This window comes from Podarcis erhardii (assembly GCF_964252035.2).
Source record: "Podarcis erhardii genome assembly, chromosome: 13".
Taxonomy (NCBI): domain Eukaryota; kingdom Metazoa; phylum Chordata; class Lepidosauria; order Squamata; family Lacertidae; genus Podarcis; species Podarcis erhardii.
In genome coordinates this window covers 30,998,890-31,017,448 of record NC_138502.1, presented here as the reverse complement: position 1 = coordinate 31,017,448, position 18,559 = coordinate 30,998,890, and the positions used below count along the sequence as shown (strand labels likewise).

General features: G+C 47.7%; 1 protein-coding gene across 2 annotated transcripts in view; it reads left to right on the top strand.

Moving 5' to 3' along the window:
• Window positions 1-5,899: 5,899 nt before the first annotated feature.
• The window catches only part of ARHGAP23 (Rho GTPase activating protein 23), a 172,554-nt gene continuing 159,894 nt past the window's right edge, over window positions 5,900-18,559 (top strand). The window contains exon 1 of one of the 2 annotated variants that reach the window (XM_081837570.1): window positions 5,900-5,923. In XM_081837570.1, coding sequence (XP_081693696.1) covers window positions 5,915-5,923 — 9 coding nt within the window. In that variant the 5' untranslated portion in view covers window positions 5,900-5,914. Of the gene's footprint in view, window positions 5,924-6,306; window positions 6,520-18,559 lie in introns of those variants that run through there. The other variant, XM_081837568.1, reaches the window with a different exon arrangement.

The window sequence follows — 18,559 nt, the reverse complement described above, 5'->3', positions numbered from 1 at the left end:
GCTCTTCAATATCCTTTTTGAGGCGGGGCAGCTGGAATCGCAGCGAGAATGGCTCTCAAATGGGTATATAACCATTCCCATGAAATCCACTTGCTAGTTGTGATTGCGGCCACCAGACCTGCACTCACACATGCATATCACACTCAGCCCACGTGCTAATTGTGCACACACAAAGGCACACAGCCCACTTTATGACTCGCCCCCCCCTCTGTAACACATCACTCATCCCCATTACAGTGATTGGCTAGCAGGAGAGGTTTAAACTTCTCTATTGCTTCCAGGTAAATTTGCATTGAAAGCAGTGAGAAAATAGCACAGAGAGAACTACCTACGGTTGAGGCATTGTATATTCTGCATTCAAAAAAATATAAAAAGAAAAGACAAATTTCATGACCTATTTGCATTCCCCCCCAGCAACAGACTTGTGGCAACAGAGCAGAGCAAAAGCAGCTGGTCTTCTGAGACCAAAGAGGACCATTATTGACTAGTCAGAATGCCTTAGAAGTGCCATTAGAGGGCAGGCTTCAAATTTTTTGGCTTTAATGGTTGCTCCAGCTTCTGAAATTGATCTAAAGAAAAATCCAATTAATTGTCCTGAAAAGAAAGGTTAGCTTTTCATCTTCATTACTGTCTTTCATTTCAGCATTCTTGACATCCCATTTAGGGTGCTTTTGCAAGCATACAATGCTTATTAATGGTAATTAATTTGCAATGCAAGTGCTTTGCAGCCCTTTTAGCTACAAAGACCCTGAAACGGCTCCCTGAGGGTGATTCAATATTATTTCTTGTTTTACAGGTGGCCACTCTTCGTTCTCTTACAATACAGGTCCTGGTGCCTGGTGCCTGGCAAGCCCTGCTGGAGGCAGGCTCTGCTTATCTAGTCGAGTGGGAAAAGTGTTCTGTAGATATCTGGAGGCCTTATGTTAGGAACACAGGAAGCTTCCTTATACTGTCAGCCCATTGGTCTATCTAGCTCAGTGTTGCCTAACACTGATTGGCAGCAGCTCTCTAGGGCAGGCTTCCTCAAACTCGGCCCTCCAGATGTTTTCAGACTACAATTCCCATCATCCCTGACCACTGGTCCTGCTAGCTAGGGATCATGGGAGTTGTAGGCCAAAAACATCTGGAGGGCCAAGTTTGAGGAACCTTGCTCTAGGGTTTCAGGCAGGAGTCCATCCTAGCTCTAACTGTAGATGTTGGCTTTTGAACCTAGGACCATCTGCATGAAACATAGGTACTCTGCCACTCGAGCTATGGCCATTCCTGTCTCTGTGGGTCCTTGAGGAGGGGGCTCTTGGGGGCCTTCCTAGTCCTGCTTTGGTGGAGGGGGCAAAAAGGACTAAGAATTGTACCAGTCTAAATTATACCCACCATGTAATTTATAGAAATCAATGATTAATCCTGCCTAACTTTGTGGGAGATTAGCAGCCAAACCTAAGAAATGCATATTCTTACTAGTTAGCATGAGAAGGGGTTAAGTCAACAGAGCTGTATTGCTGAGAGCCAGAAACTCAAGACCATAGAAATACAATTGGTAGAGAGGGCTCTGTGTGATGTCATTTCCCCTCCTCTCCAGGAGAGGAAGGCGCATATAGAACCTGTTCCTTTCTCTCTCTACCCCTTTGACTAGTGCTAAATGCAGACATGCCTTTGCTTGCTCCAGCTTCAGGCAGTTACCGGTATACTGTAAATAGAAGTACCATCTTGCCTGCATAGGTTTTACTGCTGCCATTGTTGCAGACCAATGCCTGATAATAAAAGTAAATCTTATTTTTAAGCTTACTTTACAAGTTGTTGCCTGATTCTTTGTTAAGCTGGCTTTCCCCTTCTTGCCCCACTTACTTTATAACTGGACTTGCTCAAACGGAGGGTATGCAGCCTAATTTCTATGCCTTTAATTTTGGTGCTGAGGATGGGATTTTGAAACTCTGTTCAACCCACACATAGGGGGTGCCTGGAAGGATAAATTGCAATTAATATATCCTCTCCTATCCATTAAAACCCATCCCACAAATTTAAGTCCATTCATTTCGGAGGGTCTACTCTTGAATATGACATCATCAGGAGTAACCCCATGTCTGTGATCATGCGCAAAGTGTTTTTCCCTTTCTGCAGCATATCTGCAGCTAGCCTCAACACTGACATGAAAGCATGCGTTACTATACATGGAAAGCACATGGCTTCCCACAAATAATCATGGGAACTGTAGTTTACCCATCACAGAGCCCCTAGCACCTTTTAGCAAACTACATTCCCATAATTCTTTGGATTAAACCATCTGTTTTAAATGTATACTGTGTAGTACGCAGTCATTGAGGCGGCATTCAGTCACATATCAGAACATTCTGGCTGTGCAATTATAGTTGATTTGACGCTCTAGTGCAACAAGCCCACTCAGAAAACCTGGACGTTTTGTGATAAGGAGAGTGGAAATGCATTGCAAAACGTGGGATAATAAATTGCTTGATGGCATGTCATCTAGCCTTCCTGCAAACCAATGCTCAGTAAGCAGGTTATCAGGGAGTAACCCAACATCTGACCTTCCCACTAACTTTGTGTGAACGAATCAGGATGAATGCTTAATTTATTCAAAGACGTGTGTGTGTGTTTTTAATTTTAAAAAAAAAATAAATAGGATGAATGCTTAATAAACAAGTCGACTGGAAGAAACCTGACACTAGCTGGTAAGTGTAATTAGGATTGCAACCTAAGGCTGCAGATATAAGGCCCACTGAATTCAATGGGGCTTCTGTCTGAGGAGATCTGGGCTGGACTGTAACGCTACTTTAGTGGATCAAAAGAATTAGCTAGGGATAGAGTGTCAGTTGATCAAACAGAGCATTTTTACCTGCAGTTTGCAGCAGCTATGTTGATAAGGAAAGATTAGTGAAATACCCCAGGGTATATCTGCAAATAAACAAAGCGGCTTTAAATATTGCATTTAGACTATGAGTACACTTTGTGGTCCTGAAGAGACTTCACATTTGCCCCATAGAGTATTGAATACATGCTGAAGCTAGTTCAAATTAGTGCAAGGAAAGCTAGTGCGGTTTAGCCTCTACTTAATGAAGCTTCAGTCAGAGAGGATAATTTAATTCAAATCCTCCAGGGCCACAATTTGCTGCATAGACTGTCCCTTCTTTAAAATGTCCACTGCCCTGTGAAGCTGTGGAAACCATCCCATATCGTGTGTGCATGGTTGTGCTTGTTAGGGTTAGGGTTGTGCATTGAAAAAGACACCAGGGAGTTGTCGGGGACAACAATGTCTTAATGTAATTTCATGGGTAGCCAACCTGATGGCCTCTAGAAGTTGTTATTGGACTACATCTCCCTTCATCCCTGACCACAGCATCTAGAGGACACCAGATTGGTATCTTCTGGCTCATTTGAATCCCAACACACTGTTCTTCAACCTTGCAGTTGGAAGCCAACTGTTGGACTACAACTTCCATCACCCTTGGCCTTTGAGTAAGCTGCCTGGAGTTGATGGGAGTTGTAGTTCAACAACATGGTTGAAGAACACTGAGCTGCAGGTGTATTGTAGGAACGCTGGGGGTATTCTGGGAGGAGTGCAGGTATTTTCTTTATAAGGTGTTTGTTCTATGCGAGACATTGCAGGCTTTTGTGATTGCTGCTTCTACTGGAGAGGGAGATCAATGTGCAGATTGCTTTACTGCATGGAAGTGGGGGCTAGCTGGGGGTTTCTTTTTGCCCCAGGGGGGTGCCATTGAGGCTCCCAGCCTCTCTCTCTCTCTGTGTGTACACAAATATGTGTGGGTGGGCTGCCAAACTGGATCTTTAACCCAGGTGAAATAAAGCCTAGTTTTGTCCCTGCCAAACACTGGGTTCTATCTGATGTTAGTCCAATACAGAGTACACTCATTGAAATGAATGAATCAAACTTGGTTGGAGGCAACCTTGCCCTTTATTTCAAATAATACCAGCTCACCATCGCCACCATCATAGAGCTGTATGGACATGTCAGCAAATCCTGAACCTTACACACCTTTCATCTGAATCTGGCTTGAGGAAAAACAAAGGAAGAAGCGTTTATTATCCATCCTGAAAGAGCAGTTGCCTTGTCTTACTCTCAGACAGATCTGCCAAAAATGGGAAGCATAGTCTCACTGAGAGTAGTATCACTGCTGGAGTGTTGGGCTGGGCCCACAAAGACCTAGGTTAAGCTTAGAGAGTGGCCTTGGCTAAGTCCTACCTCACAGGATTGTTGCGAGGATAAAGGGGAGGGGAGGAACCACCTGAAAGGGCATCTCCACCCCATTGTCCAACCCAGCACCGAGGTTCTCCTCTGAGGGTCTTCTGCCGGTTCCCTCACTGCAAGAAGTGAAGTTACAGGGAACCAGGCAGAGGGCCTTCTTGGAAGCGGATGTCAAGGAAATAAACAACTATCTGACTTATAGAAGACATCTGAAGGCAGTCCTGTTTAGGGAAGTTTTTAATGTTTGATGTTTTATTGTATTTTTAATACTCTGTTAGGAGCCACCTAGAGTGGCTGGGGAAACCCGCCAGATGGGCAGGGTATAAATAAAACGAGGATGATAATAATAATAATGTACACTACCCTTGAGGTCCTGGAAAGAAATATGGGGTACAACTTGTCTGGGGAAAGAGGGAATCAGGTGGTGACCACGCCAGGGGCAGACTTTGGTCATTTCATAATATGCAAGGCTAGAATTGGGCACCCCAAATGACTCTTCTCAGTTATAAAGGTAAGGTAAAGGGACCCCTGCCCATTAGGTCCAGTCGTGGCCGACTCTGGGGTTGCGGCGCTCATCTCGCTTTATTGGCCCGAGGCAGCCGGCATACAGTTTCCAGGTCATGGCTAAGCTGCTTCTGGCGAACCAGAGCCGCGCACGGAAACGCTGTTTACCTTCTCGCCAGAGCGGGACCTATTTATCTACTTGCACTTTGACGTGCTTTCGAACGGCTAGGTTGGCAGGAGCAGGGACAGAGCAACAGGAGCTCACCCCATCACAGGGATTCGAACCACCGACCTTCTGATCGGCAAGTCTTAAGCTCTGTGGTTTAACCCACAGTTCCACCCTTATTCTCAGTTATGGATCCTGTCAATTTTGCACCCCCTTGGCTCGGTGCCCTGTGAGGGCAAACTGTGTGGCAACACCCTAAATCTGGTGCTGAGCACATTAAACTTGTGTGGAGACAACCAGAAGCGAGGATGGTGTATTGGGAAAGCACACTGTATGGAGGTGGTTTTCCAACTCCCCCATTTCCAAGCTACCAAGAAAGCGGCATAGAAAACCATAACCGTGCCACCCCGATTTGTAAATATGCCTTCCATCAGGGAAAGCAGCTACCGCCTGTTTCTCAATTTGGACGTGTGTGATACATTACTGAGAAAGGGCTACAGCTCAGCGGTGGAACACCTGCTTTGCACGTTTAATCCGCAGCATCCCAAGCAGGGCCGGGAGAAACCCGTGCCTGAAGCCCGTGAATGCTGCTGCTGCTGCCAGTCAGTGCAGCGAATACTGAGAAACCCAGTGGTCTGACTCAGTAGAAGGCAGCTTCCTATGTTCAAGGGTGCCCAAGACGAAGCCTCTTAGCATGCATTTGGTTCCCCCCCAAGATTTGCAAAAGGGGCATGTGTTGATCTTTCTCTCGATTCCTGGGGCGCGCGCGTGGATTGAATGCAATCTTTGTTTGGGGTTGCCAAAGACGAGGTCTCAGGAGAGTCTATGTAGGGGGTAGTGGTGGTGGGGTGTGTGTGTGTGTGCGGTTGTTGCATTTGGCGAGCGGGCTCTGGAAGCACCGCTTGCTTGCATCTGTATGGAACGGGGGAAGACAACAGCTTCACGGGTTGCTACTACGGGAGGGGCTGGGCGGCGTCTTGGAAGACCATGCGTTTTCTCTTCCGCTTTGCAAAAGATGTGGGGCAGCGATGACTGAGGTGGGGAGGGGGCTTTATTGCATCAGTCTTTATTGCATTGGGGGTGTTGATTTTTTTTGTATTACCGCCCCCCCCCCTTTGGAGGTTCTTCATGAATGGGTTGATGTTGATAATAGCAGCTTTATGGGTTGCTAAGGGAGGGGCAGCAATCGAACAGACCTGGCGTTCCCCTCGGTAGATTTGCAAAAGGTGGGGTGGGGTGGGATAGAGGAAGAATTGCATCAGGCAAGCAGACGGCGGAGCTGGGGTGGGAGGGGGCGCTGCCTGTCTTTCCCCTCCCTCAGCCGGTCTCTCTCTCTCCCCCCCCCCCCAACCCCATTCCCCAGCGTGCAAAAGAGACAGGAGCCTCCTCACATGACCCTCTCCCGGCTGCGTCTTTGGATGGCTGCAAGTGGGGAATGGGCAGGGAGGGGCCACGGCGTGGAGACAGACAGACCGAGAGACAGGCGGCCACAAGGGGGAGGACCGCGCGCTCTGCAGCTGCGCCCGCCGCAACCGGCGCCGCTTCCCGGGGCTTCTCCTCCTCCTCTCCCTCTCCTCCATGGGTCGCCCCGGCGCCGCCCTTTGGAGACCGTGAGGGGTCCAGCATGGAAGAGGTAAGCGGGGCCGGGCGGCAGGCGGCTCTGCCGGGGGTGGGGGGCGGAGGATCGGAGCTGGCGGCAGGGCGTGGTGCTCGCTTGGATCTTTCTGATGCTGGGGGGCTGGGGCTGTATTTGCGTAGGACGTGGAGTGGGGTGGGGTGGGGTGGGGTCAGTTGTAAAAAGGACCGCGGGGTGGGGTGCCTGACTTTTCCCGGGTGGGGGAGGTGAGGGTTTGAGAGAAGCGCTGCAACTCTGGGAGTAACGCGTGGGGCTGGCGGGGGGGGGGGTTGATGCTGGTTGTAGGGCGTGGGGGGGGGGCGGCGGCTGGCGCTTGGCGCGGCGGTGGGGTTTTAAACAGGGTGGGAGTCTAAGAGGGAGGGAGCCGCGCGTTAAGGTGCGAGGGAGAGCGTGCGCGCGCGGGAGGGTGGATGCGCCCGCGTTTGGGGCTCCGGGAGAAGCTTTGGCTCGGGGTTAATATGGGGCATTCCGTGGGGCCGGGCTGAGGCTGGCGGTGTGGCGTGGGTTGCAAAAAATAAATAAAAAGAAAAAGAAAAAGTGGATGCGAAGAGAGGCCGGTGTCCTCAAAGCTGGCAGAACCCGAGCTCTGGGTCTGGTTGGGATACAGGGCAAAAGGAGGGAGGGGGAGATCTGCGTGGGGTGGGTAAAATATTTTTCATTTTCTGGGGTTGGGCTGTTCCCAAGGGCAAAGTATCTTTGGCTGTTTTTTGTTTTTTTTGTTTTGTTTTGGGGAGAGAGAGAGAAATATCGTGGCGCCTTCTAAGAGAGGTTGTCACACGTTTATTCTGGCGTCGCCTCGTGTGGGCTGGCATCCACTTTGCCAGGAGAGTACGAGGATCGCGTGGGGCTTGGGGGGTTATTCAGGGGCAGGGTTGTCTGTGCAGTAGGTGGAAGGCAGAGGTCCGTGGGGGCCGCCGTCGCCAAGGGAAGGAGCAAGGACTTGGAGAAGGCAATGGATCTGTGTGAACGATTTGGGATTTCGCAGCAACCCTGTGGGGTGCTGAGAGTCAGGCAGTGCTAGCGGGTTAAGAGGTAGAATCCTTGGGGTGGGACATGTGTGTGAGTTGCACAATATGGGGTGCAGTGGGTGTCTGTGTAGAGGCAATGGGCAGGTGATCAAGAGTTGAGTGTGGGGCTGGTGCAGAAGGTTGGGGCACACAGAGCTTGTGTACAAAAATTGACGAGTAGCAGAATTATTTGGGACATAAGGTGCTTTATGTGGGGCTGGCGATCACCCTGAGGGTTACAGTGTAGGGTCTGGGTATTGGGAGTCCAGCAGGTGCTTTGACAGGTGGAACTAGCAGGTATAATTGGGAAAGCTGCAGGTCAGTGCCCAACTAGCTCAGTATGACTGGCAGTGGCTCTCCAGAGAGTCAGGCAGGGAATATTTCCCAGCCTCGTGTTATGATTCCAGCGAGTGAACCTGTGACCTTCTGGATGCTCTGTCACTGAGCTATGGACCTCTCTTTTATTGTAATGGAATGACATTTTTTAATCCCCAGACCAGCATTATACAATCTGATGCCCTTTAGATGTTTTTGACTACAAGCCCCATCATCCCTGCTGATGGAGCTGATGAGATTAGTAGTGCAAAAACATCCGGTGGGTAGTAGGTTGGAGAAGACCAATTTTTACAAAATATATGTACAGTTGGCTGCCTGGGGCCACAGGATTCACCATAGATCGGTTGGCACCCTGTGCAAATGCTGACCTGTGTATCCATCTTTTTCTGGCTCTCTGTGCTTCCACCACCATCCTTCATGTTTATACCTATTTAGGACCTTTGGTTTTGGTGCATGAAGAATTGGTCTGTTTGGTTTCCCTTTCAAGTCTGGAAAATTCCTTGTCTGGACAATTCCTACTCTCTTTATCAGTTTCCACACTGCCCCTTCAAAGTGCTAAGTGTGATCAGTTCTCACTGGCCTGTTTTCCTCACCCTGTTGCCCCTAAATGTGTTTCTGGTCTTCTGTGAACCTTGAGGTCCCCTTGAGAACTTACTAATGCCTCCCATTTGGGTGTGGATGGCCCTGTTTTGGCTCCCGACTTGGAGAATGAGTTTGTTATTAGGATATGCTATATAGGATTAAGCCTTGGCATTCATTTACTTGAAATGGGTCCCTAAAGTGTGGCTGTTGGCTCCCATTTCAGTCTTTCAAATGGCCTGCTGCACATCCTTCTTAATTGTGCATTCGTGATGACTTGGGCTCATGATGGTACCCAGGGCATTTATTCGTGATCTCACTGTCAGTGGTGCCTGCAGAGGTTTCAGGTTGGGAATTTGTTTCCAATTAGTTCGGTAACTTCCTGCTGAAATCTGTACCCATCGCAAATGTTCCAGGGTTCTTTTGTGTCTGACTTTTGTCACACTGTAGTGCAAGAGCGCCTCTCCAGACAGCAAACACAGGGAAGCATTGCAGAACTACTAATAAAATGGAACGATGTGTGGATTGTCCAGTATAAATCTACCTCAAATGCACTGTTGTTGCATCAATGACATGCTGTGGAATTCATCTGCAAAAAGGACGACCAATTTGGAAGCACCCAAAGTTGCAGATTACTCACTTGCTGAAATTTGTTGAGTGAGGTTCTTTAATTCTCCCTTCTTTACTCTAGGATGGATCCTTGAACAGGCCCACACCTTGGTGGCAGTACTGGAAATTCAGATACGAAACCTAATTGCAAAACTTAGGTTACGGTCACCACAGTGGAATGTCTTAAGTGCCTTTTTTTGCAGTGGAGTTTATTTCAGATCCTTCCCTTAAGTGACATTTTGCTCTCCCCAGTTGCCATCCTGGCATCCAGAGATCTCCACATGGTTGCAATTGGTCCTGCACCGGTTGCAAATGCACCTGGCGCCTGGCTAATTTCTAACACTGCTCAGTGGTGAGCTCCCTGCCAATCACCAGAACTCTTGATCCTCTTCCTCACTGTTGCCATCCACCCATCATCCCTCTTCAAGAAAACATAGAGGGAGGAGGAGGAGGCACTGTTGCTGCTTGCCTCCCTTCTCCCTTTCAGATAGTGGTGGAGACTGGTTCAAGATTGGGGGTGGAGGCAAGCGTGATGGTGGCTCGCTAAGGGCAGCTTGACTGACAGCCCCCCAAAACCTAAGTCCCATATTGCATCTCATCACCTGGGAGAAGAATAAGATGGTTGCAGATCAGCTGTGGTGATCTGTCCCCCTTCCCTGTTGAGGGCTACATTGACTCAGAGATAATATGTCAAAGGCGGGGTGCTTGCGGTGGGTGGGGTTTGGGTACTTTCTGCTCCATCCATCCGCCTGGTATCCCATTACCTGCAGGAATGGAGCACCTCCCCTCCTGGGGAGAACATTGCCCGTCCAAAAGCAGATAAAAACAATTGTAAACTCGAATTAAGTTATGCCACCAGGTGGCTTGGATTCTCCCTGCAAATGCTGATACACCACCCAGTCTGTTTTGGTTCATTCCCATTTGTGTTCTCCTTGCCCCTCCTGTCTGCTTTCTCTCTGTCCCTCCACCCAGAGGTTAGGTCCTCCCCCCAACTTAAGGTAAAGGTAAAGGTAAAGGGACCCCTGACCATTAGGTCCAGTCGTGACCGACTCTGGGGTTGCGGCGCTCATCTCGCTTTATTGGCTGAGGGAGCCAGCGTACAGCTTCCGGGTCATGTGGCCAGCATGACTAAGCCACTTCTGGCGAACCAGAGCAGCGCACGGAAACGCCATTTACTTTCCCGCCGGAGCAGCACCTGTTCATCTACTTGTACTTTGATGTGCTTTCGAACTGCTAGGTTGTCAGGAGCAGGGACCGAGCGATGGGAGCTCACCCCGTCGCGGGGATTCAAACCGCCGACCTTCTGATCGGCAAGTCCTAGGCTCTGTGGTTTAACCCACAGTGCCACCCACGTCCCTTCTGCATCTTGTGCACACGAGGGACACTTGAAAAGAAGTGAATGTGGTCTAGATATTATGTAGGGCAGCTTCATATGTGGTTGAGTGAGGATCCTGGGTTTCTAAAAGAGGTCTGTAGGCAGGGCAGGCATTTTCCAGGTCCGGGAACACTATTGGGCAGAGAATGTATTCCTTTCTTCGAAGTCCTTTGCGGCTCACTGGGTCGTACTAAGACGTGGCATTTTCCATTATTCCGAGCATTTTGCATATATTGCCAAAGCAACCCTTGCAACAGTCCTGTAGGAGAGGCTGGTGTTCTGTTGGAGCGGAGGCTGATGGATAGGGGCTCCCATAAGACCATCTATGTAGTGTTTTCGAGGCTTGAGATGAGACTGGAACTGGCCCCTCTCCCAGATCATAGCTTGTTCTCGTAGCCACAAGATGACCCCAGCTATTACCACAAATCACGTATAATGGTTTCTCTCCTGATCTCTGGGAACTTTGCTTCCCTGCCTCCCCTCCTTCCAAGCTTAGTTAGTTTGTTTATTAAATGTATATCCTGCCTTTTCCAAGAAGCTGTTCAAGGTGGCTAATGTTCTGGTAATGGTGCAATGCCCGGTGCAGTGATAGAAAGAAAACCCGTTTGTCCAAACATTAAAATTTCATAAAACCCTAGGAAGAATAATTAGACCAGCTCTAAAAATTACACCAACTCGCTGCCTTTAAAAGCTTACCTGAATAAAAACACCCTGTAGCGGTAAGGAGGGGATGTTTGTGGTTTGCCTGGTGCGCGGAGGGGAGTGCACTTTGCGCATGCTCAGTGGAAATGCATTCCCGCTGCCAATTCAGCAGAGAGCGGCATGTTCTGTATCCCAGCTGCTAATGCATTATATGAGAGATAATACGTAATTATATATTGGAGAGCGGCTGACTCTGTATCAGCTTCTGAAACAGATGCCAGGGCCCAATGGCACTGAGCTCATTCTCCAGGGCGGCATCTGATGTCGAAATGCACACTTCCTTGTCGAAGCTTCCTTGCAGATGATGATAATAATATTAATAATAAAAATAAAAATAATTATTTATACCCCGCCCATCTGGCTGGGTTTCCCCAGCCACTCTGGGCAGCTTCCAACAAAGATTAAAAATACATTAAAATGTCACACATTAAAAACTTCCCTGAACAGGGCTGCCTTCAGATGTCTTCTAAATGTCAGGTAGTTGTTTATCTCTTTGACATCTGATGGGAGGGCGTTCCACAGGGCGGGCGCCACCACCGAGAAGGCCCTCTGCCTGGTTCCCTGTAGCTTTGCTTCTCGCAGTGAGGGAACCACCAGAAGGCCCTCGGCGCTGGACCTCAGCGTCCGGGCAGAATGATTGGGGTGGAGATGCTCCTTCAGGTATACTGGGCCGAGGCCGTTTAGGGCTTTACAGGTCAACACCAACACTTTGAATTGTGCTCGGAAACGTGCTCGGAGCCAATGTAGGTCTTTCAAGACTGGTGTTATGTGGTCTTGGCGGCCGCCTCCAGTTACCAGTCTAGCTGCCGCATTCTGGCTTAGTTGTAATTTCTGGGTCACCTTCAAAGGTAGCCCCACATAGAGTGCATTGCAGTAGTCCATTGCAGTAGTCTTGAGGGTTGTGGGGAATATTTCTTATCCTCATCTCCTGTCCCATCTCCCTTGAAAAGATTATTCTGTCTCCTGTTTATATTTCATAGACAATTTAGGGGTAGGGATCCTCAGACAATTACAGTGGTGCCTTGGAAGTCGAACAGAATCCGTTCCGGAAGTCAGTTCGACTTCCAAAGCTAAGGTGCGGCTTCCGATTGGCTGCAGGAGCTTCCTGCAACCAATCAGAAGCCGCGGAACCCATGTTGGACATTCAGGTTCCAAAGAACGTTCGCAAACCAGAAAACGTTTGCGACGTTTGTGAGCCAAAACCTTTGACTCGCAAAGCCGTTGGGATCCATATAGGTAAGTTTGTGTGTGTGTGTGTGTGCGAGAGAGAGAGAATGAGAACTTCAACCCACAGACCATATCAACAGTAAAATACAAAAGCAAAAAGGAATTGCAAATTTTGAAATAAAGAATTAAATGCTGTGCCGTGTGTGTACAAAGTTGCGTATATTTCCTTATTTCACAAACTTTACACTGCTTCCGCTCATCCTGGGGAGAGAGCTACTCCCTCTGTAACCACTGGAAATCCTGCTCGGCCTTCCCGCTTCTCTGCAAATACACTTCTGAATGCTTCTGGAGGCATTTCTCAGCTGCTTCCAACCCTTTCTAGCCATGAGGACTAGACACGCTTAAAAACAAATAAAACAAAAACTGCTGAAATCTAGGGGACGCAGATTTTTATTGTGCCTGATAAACTCTGGTGTTGGAGCTGTCGTAGAACATTCACAGCTCTACATAAAACTGTAAACTCAAGGTGATAGTTCTCATGTAACCATCGTTATCAAGGGAGGGAGTAGGTTTGGAGTGGAAAATGTTCGTTGGAACGTGGGTGGCCGAACTGTACATCAGTGTGAGTTCATATCGCATTCTGCACATGCTTACGGGTGCTCCATTTCCTTTCTTCTCCAAAGGGAGATCTAGTGAACAGGAGTTGTGATTCCTCCCCTCTTCTTGTAGTAGTAGTAGTAGTAGTAGTAATAATAATAATAATAATAATAATAATAATAATAATAATTTATTATTTATATCCCGCCCATCTGGCTGAGTTTCCCCATACACTCTGGGCTGTATTGCTCTTCTGGGTTTTTTCTGATGGACCAATAAGTATGGTTAGTTCTTCTGTTAAGACCCTTTGTTAGAAGACCCTTTCGGTGCACTTGTGCCCATGAGGTTATTGTGATTTTGGAAGAGGTTTGCTGCAGAAAGGAACTCCAGAGTTGCACAGGTGTGCCCGTTGACCTTCTCATATAACAAGTACTGCTGTTTTAAATTATCCTGAACAAAAAGAAGAGGACGTTGCTACGTCTCCTGATTAAAGGAACAGCTCCTAATCAAGCTAGGTTTAATCTCTGAAATGAGGCATCGCTGCTCCCACTTCTCTATTACCTTGGCACCTAATCCCTGATTTGTTGAGAACTGATACACAGGTCTGAGCAAACTATGTTTTGCTCGTGTTCAAGGACACCATTGTTATCATTTTCAGATTCTCCTAAGGCGTTAAATATGGATTTGGAGAATTAGGCTGTGCACACGCTGCTCCATCAAAGTACAGTACATCCGAGGCACATTCTATCCCTCAAAGAACTCTGGGCACTATAGTTTGTCAAGGTGTTGCTGGGAATTTCAACTCTGTAAACAGGCAGTGGTTTTCAACCAGTGTGCTGTGGCACCCTGGGGTGCCTTGAATGATGGTCAGGGGTGCCACAGGCAACGCTGGTCTCTGTCCCTCTTCCCTTCCCTTCCTCTGATTCCCTCTCACGTCTGCTCCGGCTACAAGGTCCCCAGGTGAATGGTGCCTCTGGGGCTGGTCAGGAGGTGCTGGTTGCCAGGAGCTGAGGCGGCCTTGGAGCAAGCAAGCAAGGGAGCCTAGCCAGCCAGTTTGCCAGTGCTTGCTGTTGGGAATAGATAGACAAGTCCCAGGCCCTTGTGGGGCAGTGTGAAGAGGCACCTCTCTTTGGGGAAGGGAGGGCAGCTCAGAGACCAGCGGTGGCAACAGCAGCTGCCCAGAGGACTCCCAAGGAGAGGGAAGACGAGAGGAGGCTGAGGGAACCCTCCAGAAGGGAAGGTGTTCAAAAAAGGGTAAGAGGCTGCCAGCTCTGTAGGCAAGGGGTGACATTAACTGGGCTCCTGAGCCCCACAGGGTGTCGCAGAAAGGATGTAGTTAGTCAAGGGAGCCGTGGACTCCAAAAGGTTGAAAACCTCTGCTGTACTCCAAAAATAACAGATTGGCAAATCAAATTACAGAAATTGGTGGAGACGGCTCAACTGACTAGTAAACGCAGAGGAAACTCAAAGTAAAAATTTGCGGAAAAATGGGATGGCTATAGAAGATATGTTCAAAAATACAATAATAGTTTTGACTCTGTGCTAGCATTCGAGTGATAAAGGAACTAAAAGGAGGTGGACAACAATTAAGGATTTATTACGTTTTTAGAATGTATTGGAAACTTTATATAGAAAGGTTTATTGTTTTGTGTACATTCGATTGTAAGATAAAATATATGCAAAGGGACTTGACAGGAAGTCAAAGTTGAAGAAAAGATTTTGGAAGATAAAAGGGGAAAAATATTTAATTTCATTATTATCATTTTCTGTGCGGGTGTGGGTGTCTGCACATATGTGTGTTTTTGTATGGAATGTTTGGGAGGAAATAAGACGGTAAATAACAAATAACAAACTAAATATTGATGTATGTAATTTTTATTTCTTAATTATATTTAGTGGTAGTATGGCTGTATTGTGTTTTGTAACATAAAATCATTCAATAAAAATTATATTAAAAAAAGAAAGAAAAGAAAACCTCTGCTGTAAGGGATCAAGCACAGAGCCAATAATTCTTTGAGGGAAAGAATATGCCTCAAAAGGTATAGTGTAAACACAGCCTATGGCTGCGATCCTAACCTCACTTAGCCTGGGGTTAATAGAACTTGCTCCTGAGTACGTACTGGACTGGATTCAATAGCATTTTGCTCATGAGTAGACGAGATTCGGCTTGCAGCCTGAGCTTGACTGGACTCGGAGCCTGGGCTCTGCTTTCATCTCAAGAAGCATATGCTCTCACTCAATCCCCTGTGTTCTTTCCTCATTATTGAAGGCCTGATTAATCTTGATGTCCCTGGAGATGCTGTGGCCGTGGTCTGCAGGATCTGCTCCTGTCTGCAGCTGCTCCTCCTCCTCCTCCTCTGGCTTTCAGGCAAACAATTCCTGCATTCCTGCATTTTTCCTCCCTCCTACCCCAAACTCCCTGGATTGGATATTTATTGTCTTCATCCTAGCTGGCGACCGACCACTCTCACCTCTCAGCTGCATGTAGGGCAGCTCCCCTGCAACCCCAATGTATACTTTAATCCCTGTGCTTCTTTTCCTCCTTTTCCTGGCATCCTTCGCTGCAACTTGCCCTATTTTTGAAGGCTGTTTGCTGCGATTTTAGGCAGGGGTGGAAAACGGACCAGTGCATCAGTGACTGGGATCCATTTTCCAGATTTTTCCACCGTATGGTCTCTGCTCGTTTGCTTCTGCTCTTATGCATATTATTCCTGCTGTTATTTAACCTCAAGGTTTCAGAATTGGGGACATTGTAGAAATGAACTGATACCTATTCTCCTGGGTGATGTTTTTTATATTTCCAAGGTCTGAGAACCTAGGAGTGTTGGTCTTTGGCTGCAGAAGGGAGTAGGGGCATGTGGCCTTTCCAATGAGCAGGCAGCACATCTGGATCGGAGAAGCCCAATATATTTTATCTCCTCCTACCTATTTTATCCTCATAGCAACTCATGAGGTGGTTTAGGCTAAGAGACACTGACTGACCCAAGGTGACCTTGATGAGCTTCAATGGCTGCGTTGGGATTTGAACCCTCATCTCCCAGGTCCCAGTCAAACATTCTAACCACTACACCACACTGACTTTCATAGAAGTACTAGGAGCCTGGCTTCCACTGGCTGCTCAGCAGAGCAATATCTTCTGTGACACTCCTGATGTGGACTTGGGAACTGCCTTTCCCTGAGACTCTGCAGATAGTATTTCTACTACTACTACTAATTCATTTATTATTATTTTTTGAATAGCACAGTAGAAGGAGAAGGGGACAGAGGGTGAAGAAAGGCACTCTTCTCACCCTTTGGACCTCATGGGAAACTTAGCAAACCTGCTGCATCTGGAACGGGGTGTGGAGAAGGCAACTGAATGGGACACAGCTATGGGCAGCCTGAGGAAGGGCCATTCACCTTTAGGCCTACCCATAAAAAGCAAGTCTAGGTTGCCAGACGAGGACGATGTCCTCTGTTTCCAGGAACTCTTCTTGTTATGAGAGTTTAGTGGGTGATCTGAGTTGGTTTGGACCCAGAGGCGGAGAGGGAGGGTGTGTCAGAAGGAAAATGAATTGATACTGATTTATACAGTGGTACCTTGGGTTACATATGCTTCAGGTTACGTACGCTTCAGGTTACAGACTCTGCTAACCCAGAAATAGTGCTTCAAGTTAAGAACTTTGCTTCAGGATGAGAACAGAAATCGTGCTCCGGCGGCGTGGCAGCAGCAGGAGGCCCCATTAGCTAAAGTGGTGCTTCAGGTTAAGAACAGTTTCAGGTTAAGTACGGACCTCCGGAACGAATTAAGTACTTAACCCAAGGTACCACTGTATACTGTAAATCAGTAACTTGGTATTAATGTGACATTATTATATGCAACTGCGTATTTTTGCAATATTTTGTTTGATGTCTGTTGTTGCTTCACTTTTCTGTGTGTTGCTTAGAGATACTTTAAATATTAAGCAGTACGTATAGAAATTAAATGAAGGGCTTGTCCACACTTTTGCTTTTCCCATTCCTAGAAAGCATGAGTCTGAGAAGTTTTCCATTTGCCTTGCTGCTTTCCCTGAGAAAACCTGCTCTTTAACGCCAAATTGGTACAAACGTCAATCCAGGGAAAACCCAGTTGCCGTTTGGTCTGATTCAGCGCTAAAGAGCAGGTTTTTCTCTTAACTTTAATGGAGAGCTCAGTTGGTAGATCATAAGACTCTTAATCTCAGGGTCGTGGGTTTGAGCCCCGTTTTGGGTAAAAGATTCCTGCATTGCAAGGGGGCTGGGCTAGATGACTCTCATCCCGTACAACTCTGCAATTTTATGATTCTGTTATTCTAAGTCTGGATGAGTTCTCACTCTCTAGAGAGTTACATCAAGCAGTGCTGGCTGGACGGCTTCATTAGCCATCTTGTTAGATTATATTTGTTTTGGACCTCCAGGTGTTGCTGGACTACAAGCCGCATAATCCCTGGCCATTGAGCATGCTGACTGGAACTGATGGGAAATAAGAGTCCCAGCAGTATGTAGGTTCCCCATTCCTCCTGTATTGTATTGGTTTAAACTAAGGAAGTCATCTCATCTTGGAACACCTGTTTTTAAAGCTTTTGCATGGTTGGAATGTAGCCAATGGTACAAAAGTAAGAGGTGTATCCATTGCCCCCCCCCCCATGGCCCTGCCTATCCCTGACATGTGTCTCCAGGATGGTTTTCCACAAAGGAAGAGCTGAAAAACATCTGTCTCCTGGGCTGCTGTATGGCTCTACTGTGGGTCTGCAAGGGCATTTCCAGGAGTTATAGAGCGCTGACTGAGTTGATTCTGCTCTGCTTATACCTGTGAGCTGTGGAGAGGCTGTTGACTCCCCTCTCCCCATGCATGCTGATTAGGTAAAAGGTAAAGGACCTCTGGACAGTTAAGTCCAGCCAAAGGCGACTATGGGGTTGCAACGCTCATCTCACTTCAGGCCGAGGGAGCCGGCGTTTGTCCACAGACAGCTTTCCAGGTCATGTGGCCAGCATGACTAAATCACTTCTGGTGCAATGGGACACCATGCCATAAACCAGAGCTCATGGAAATGCCGTTTACCTTCCTGCCGCAGCGGTACCTATTTATCTACTTGCGCTGGCGTGCTTTCGAACTGCTAGGTTGGCAGGAGCTGGGACAGAGCAATGGGAGCTCACCCTGTCACATGGTTAGAACCGCCAACCTTCCAATCAGCAAGCCCAAGAGGCTCAGTGGTTTAGGCCACATCGCCACCCGTTCCCCTGCATGCTGATTACTGACAGCTCAAAAGGTGGGCTGGGGTCAAGCAGGATCACGGTGCTTAACATAGTCCCAAACAGGTGTGAAACCTTGGCACTCACTGATCCTCTTCCTGCCTTCCTGGTTTCTGCTCCTAGCTTACCACTACAGTGGTACGTCGATTTACAAACGCCTCAGATTACAAACGCTTCATGTTCCAAGCTCCGCTAACCTGGAAGAGTTACCTCGAGTTGAGAACTTTGCCCCAGGATGAGAATGGAATTTGTGTGGCAGCGGCAGCAAGAGGCCCCATTGGCGAAAGCACGCCTCTAGTTAAGAACAGTTTCAGGTTAAAAACAGACCTCCAGAATGAATTAAGTTCATAACTAGAGGTACTACTATACAAGGTTAAATTGCCTGTGAGGAGGAAATCTCCCCCTACTTCTCTTT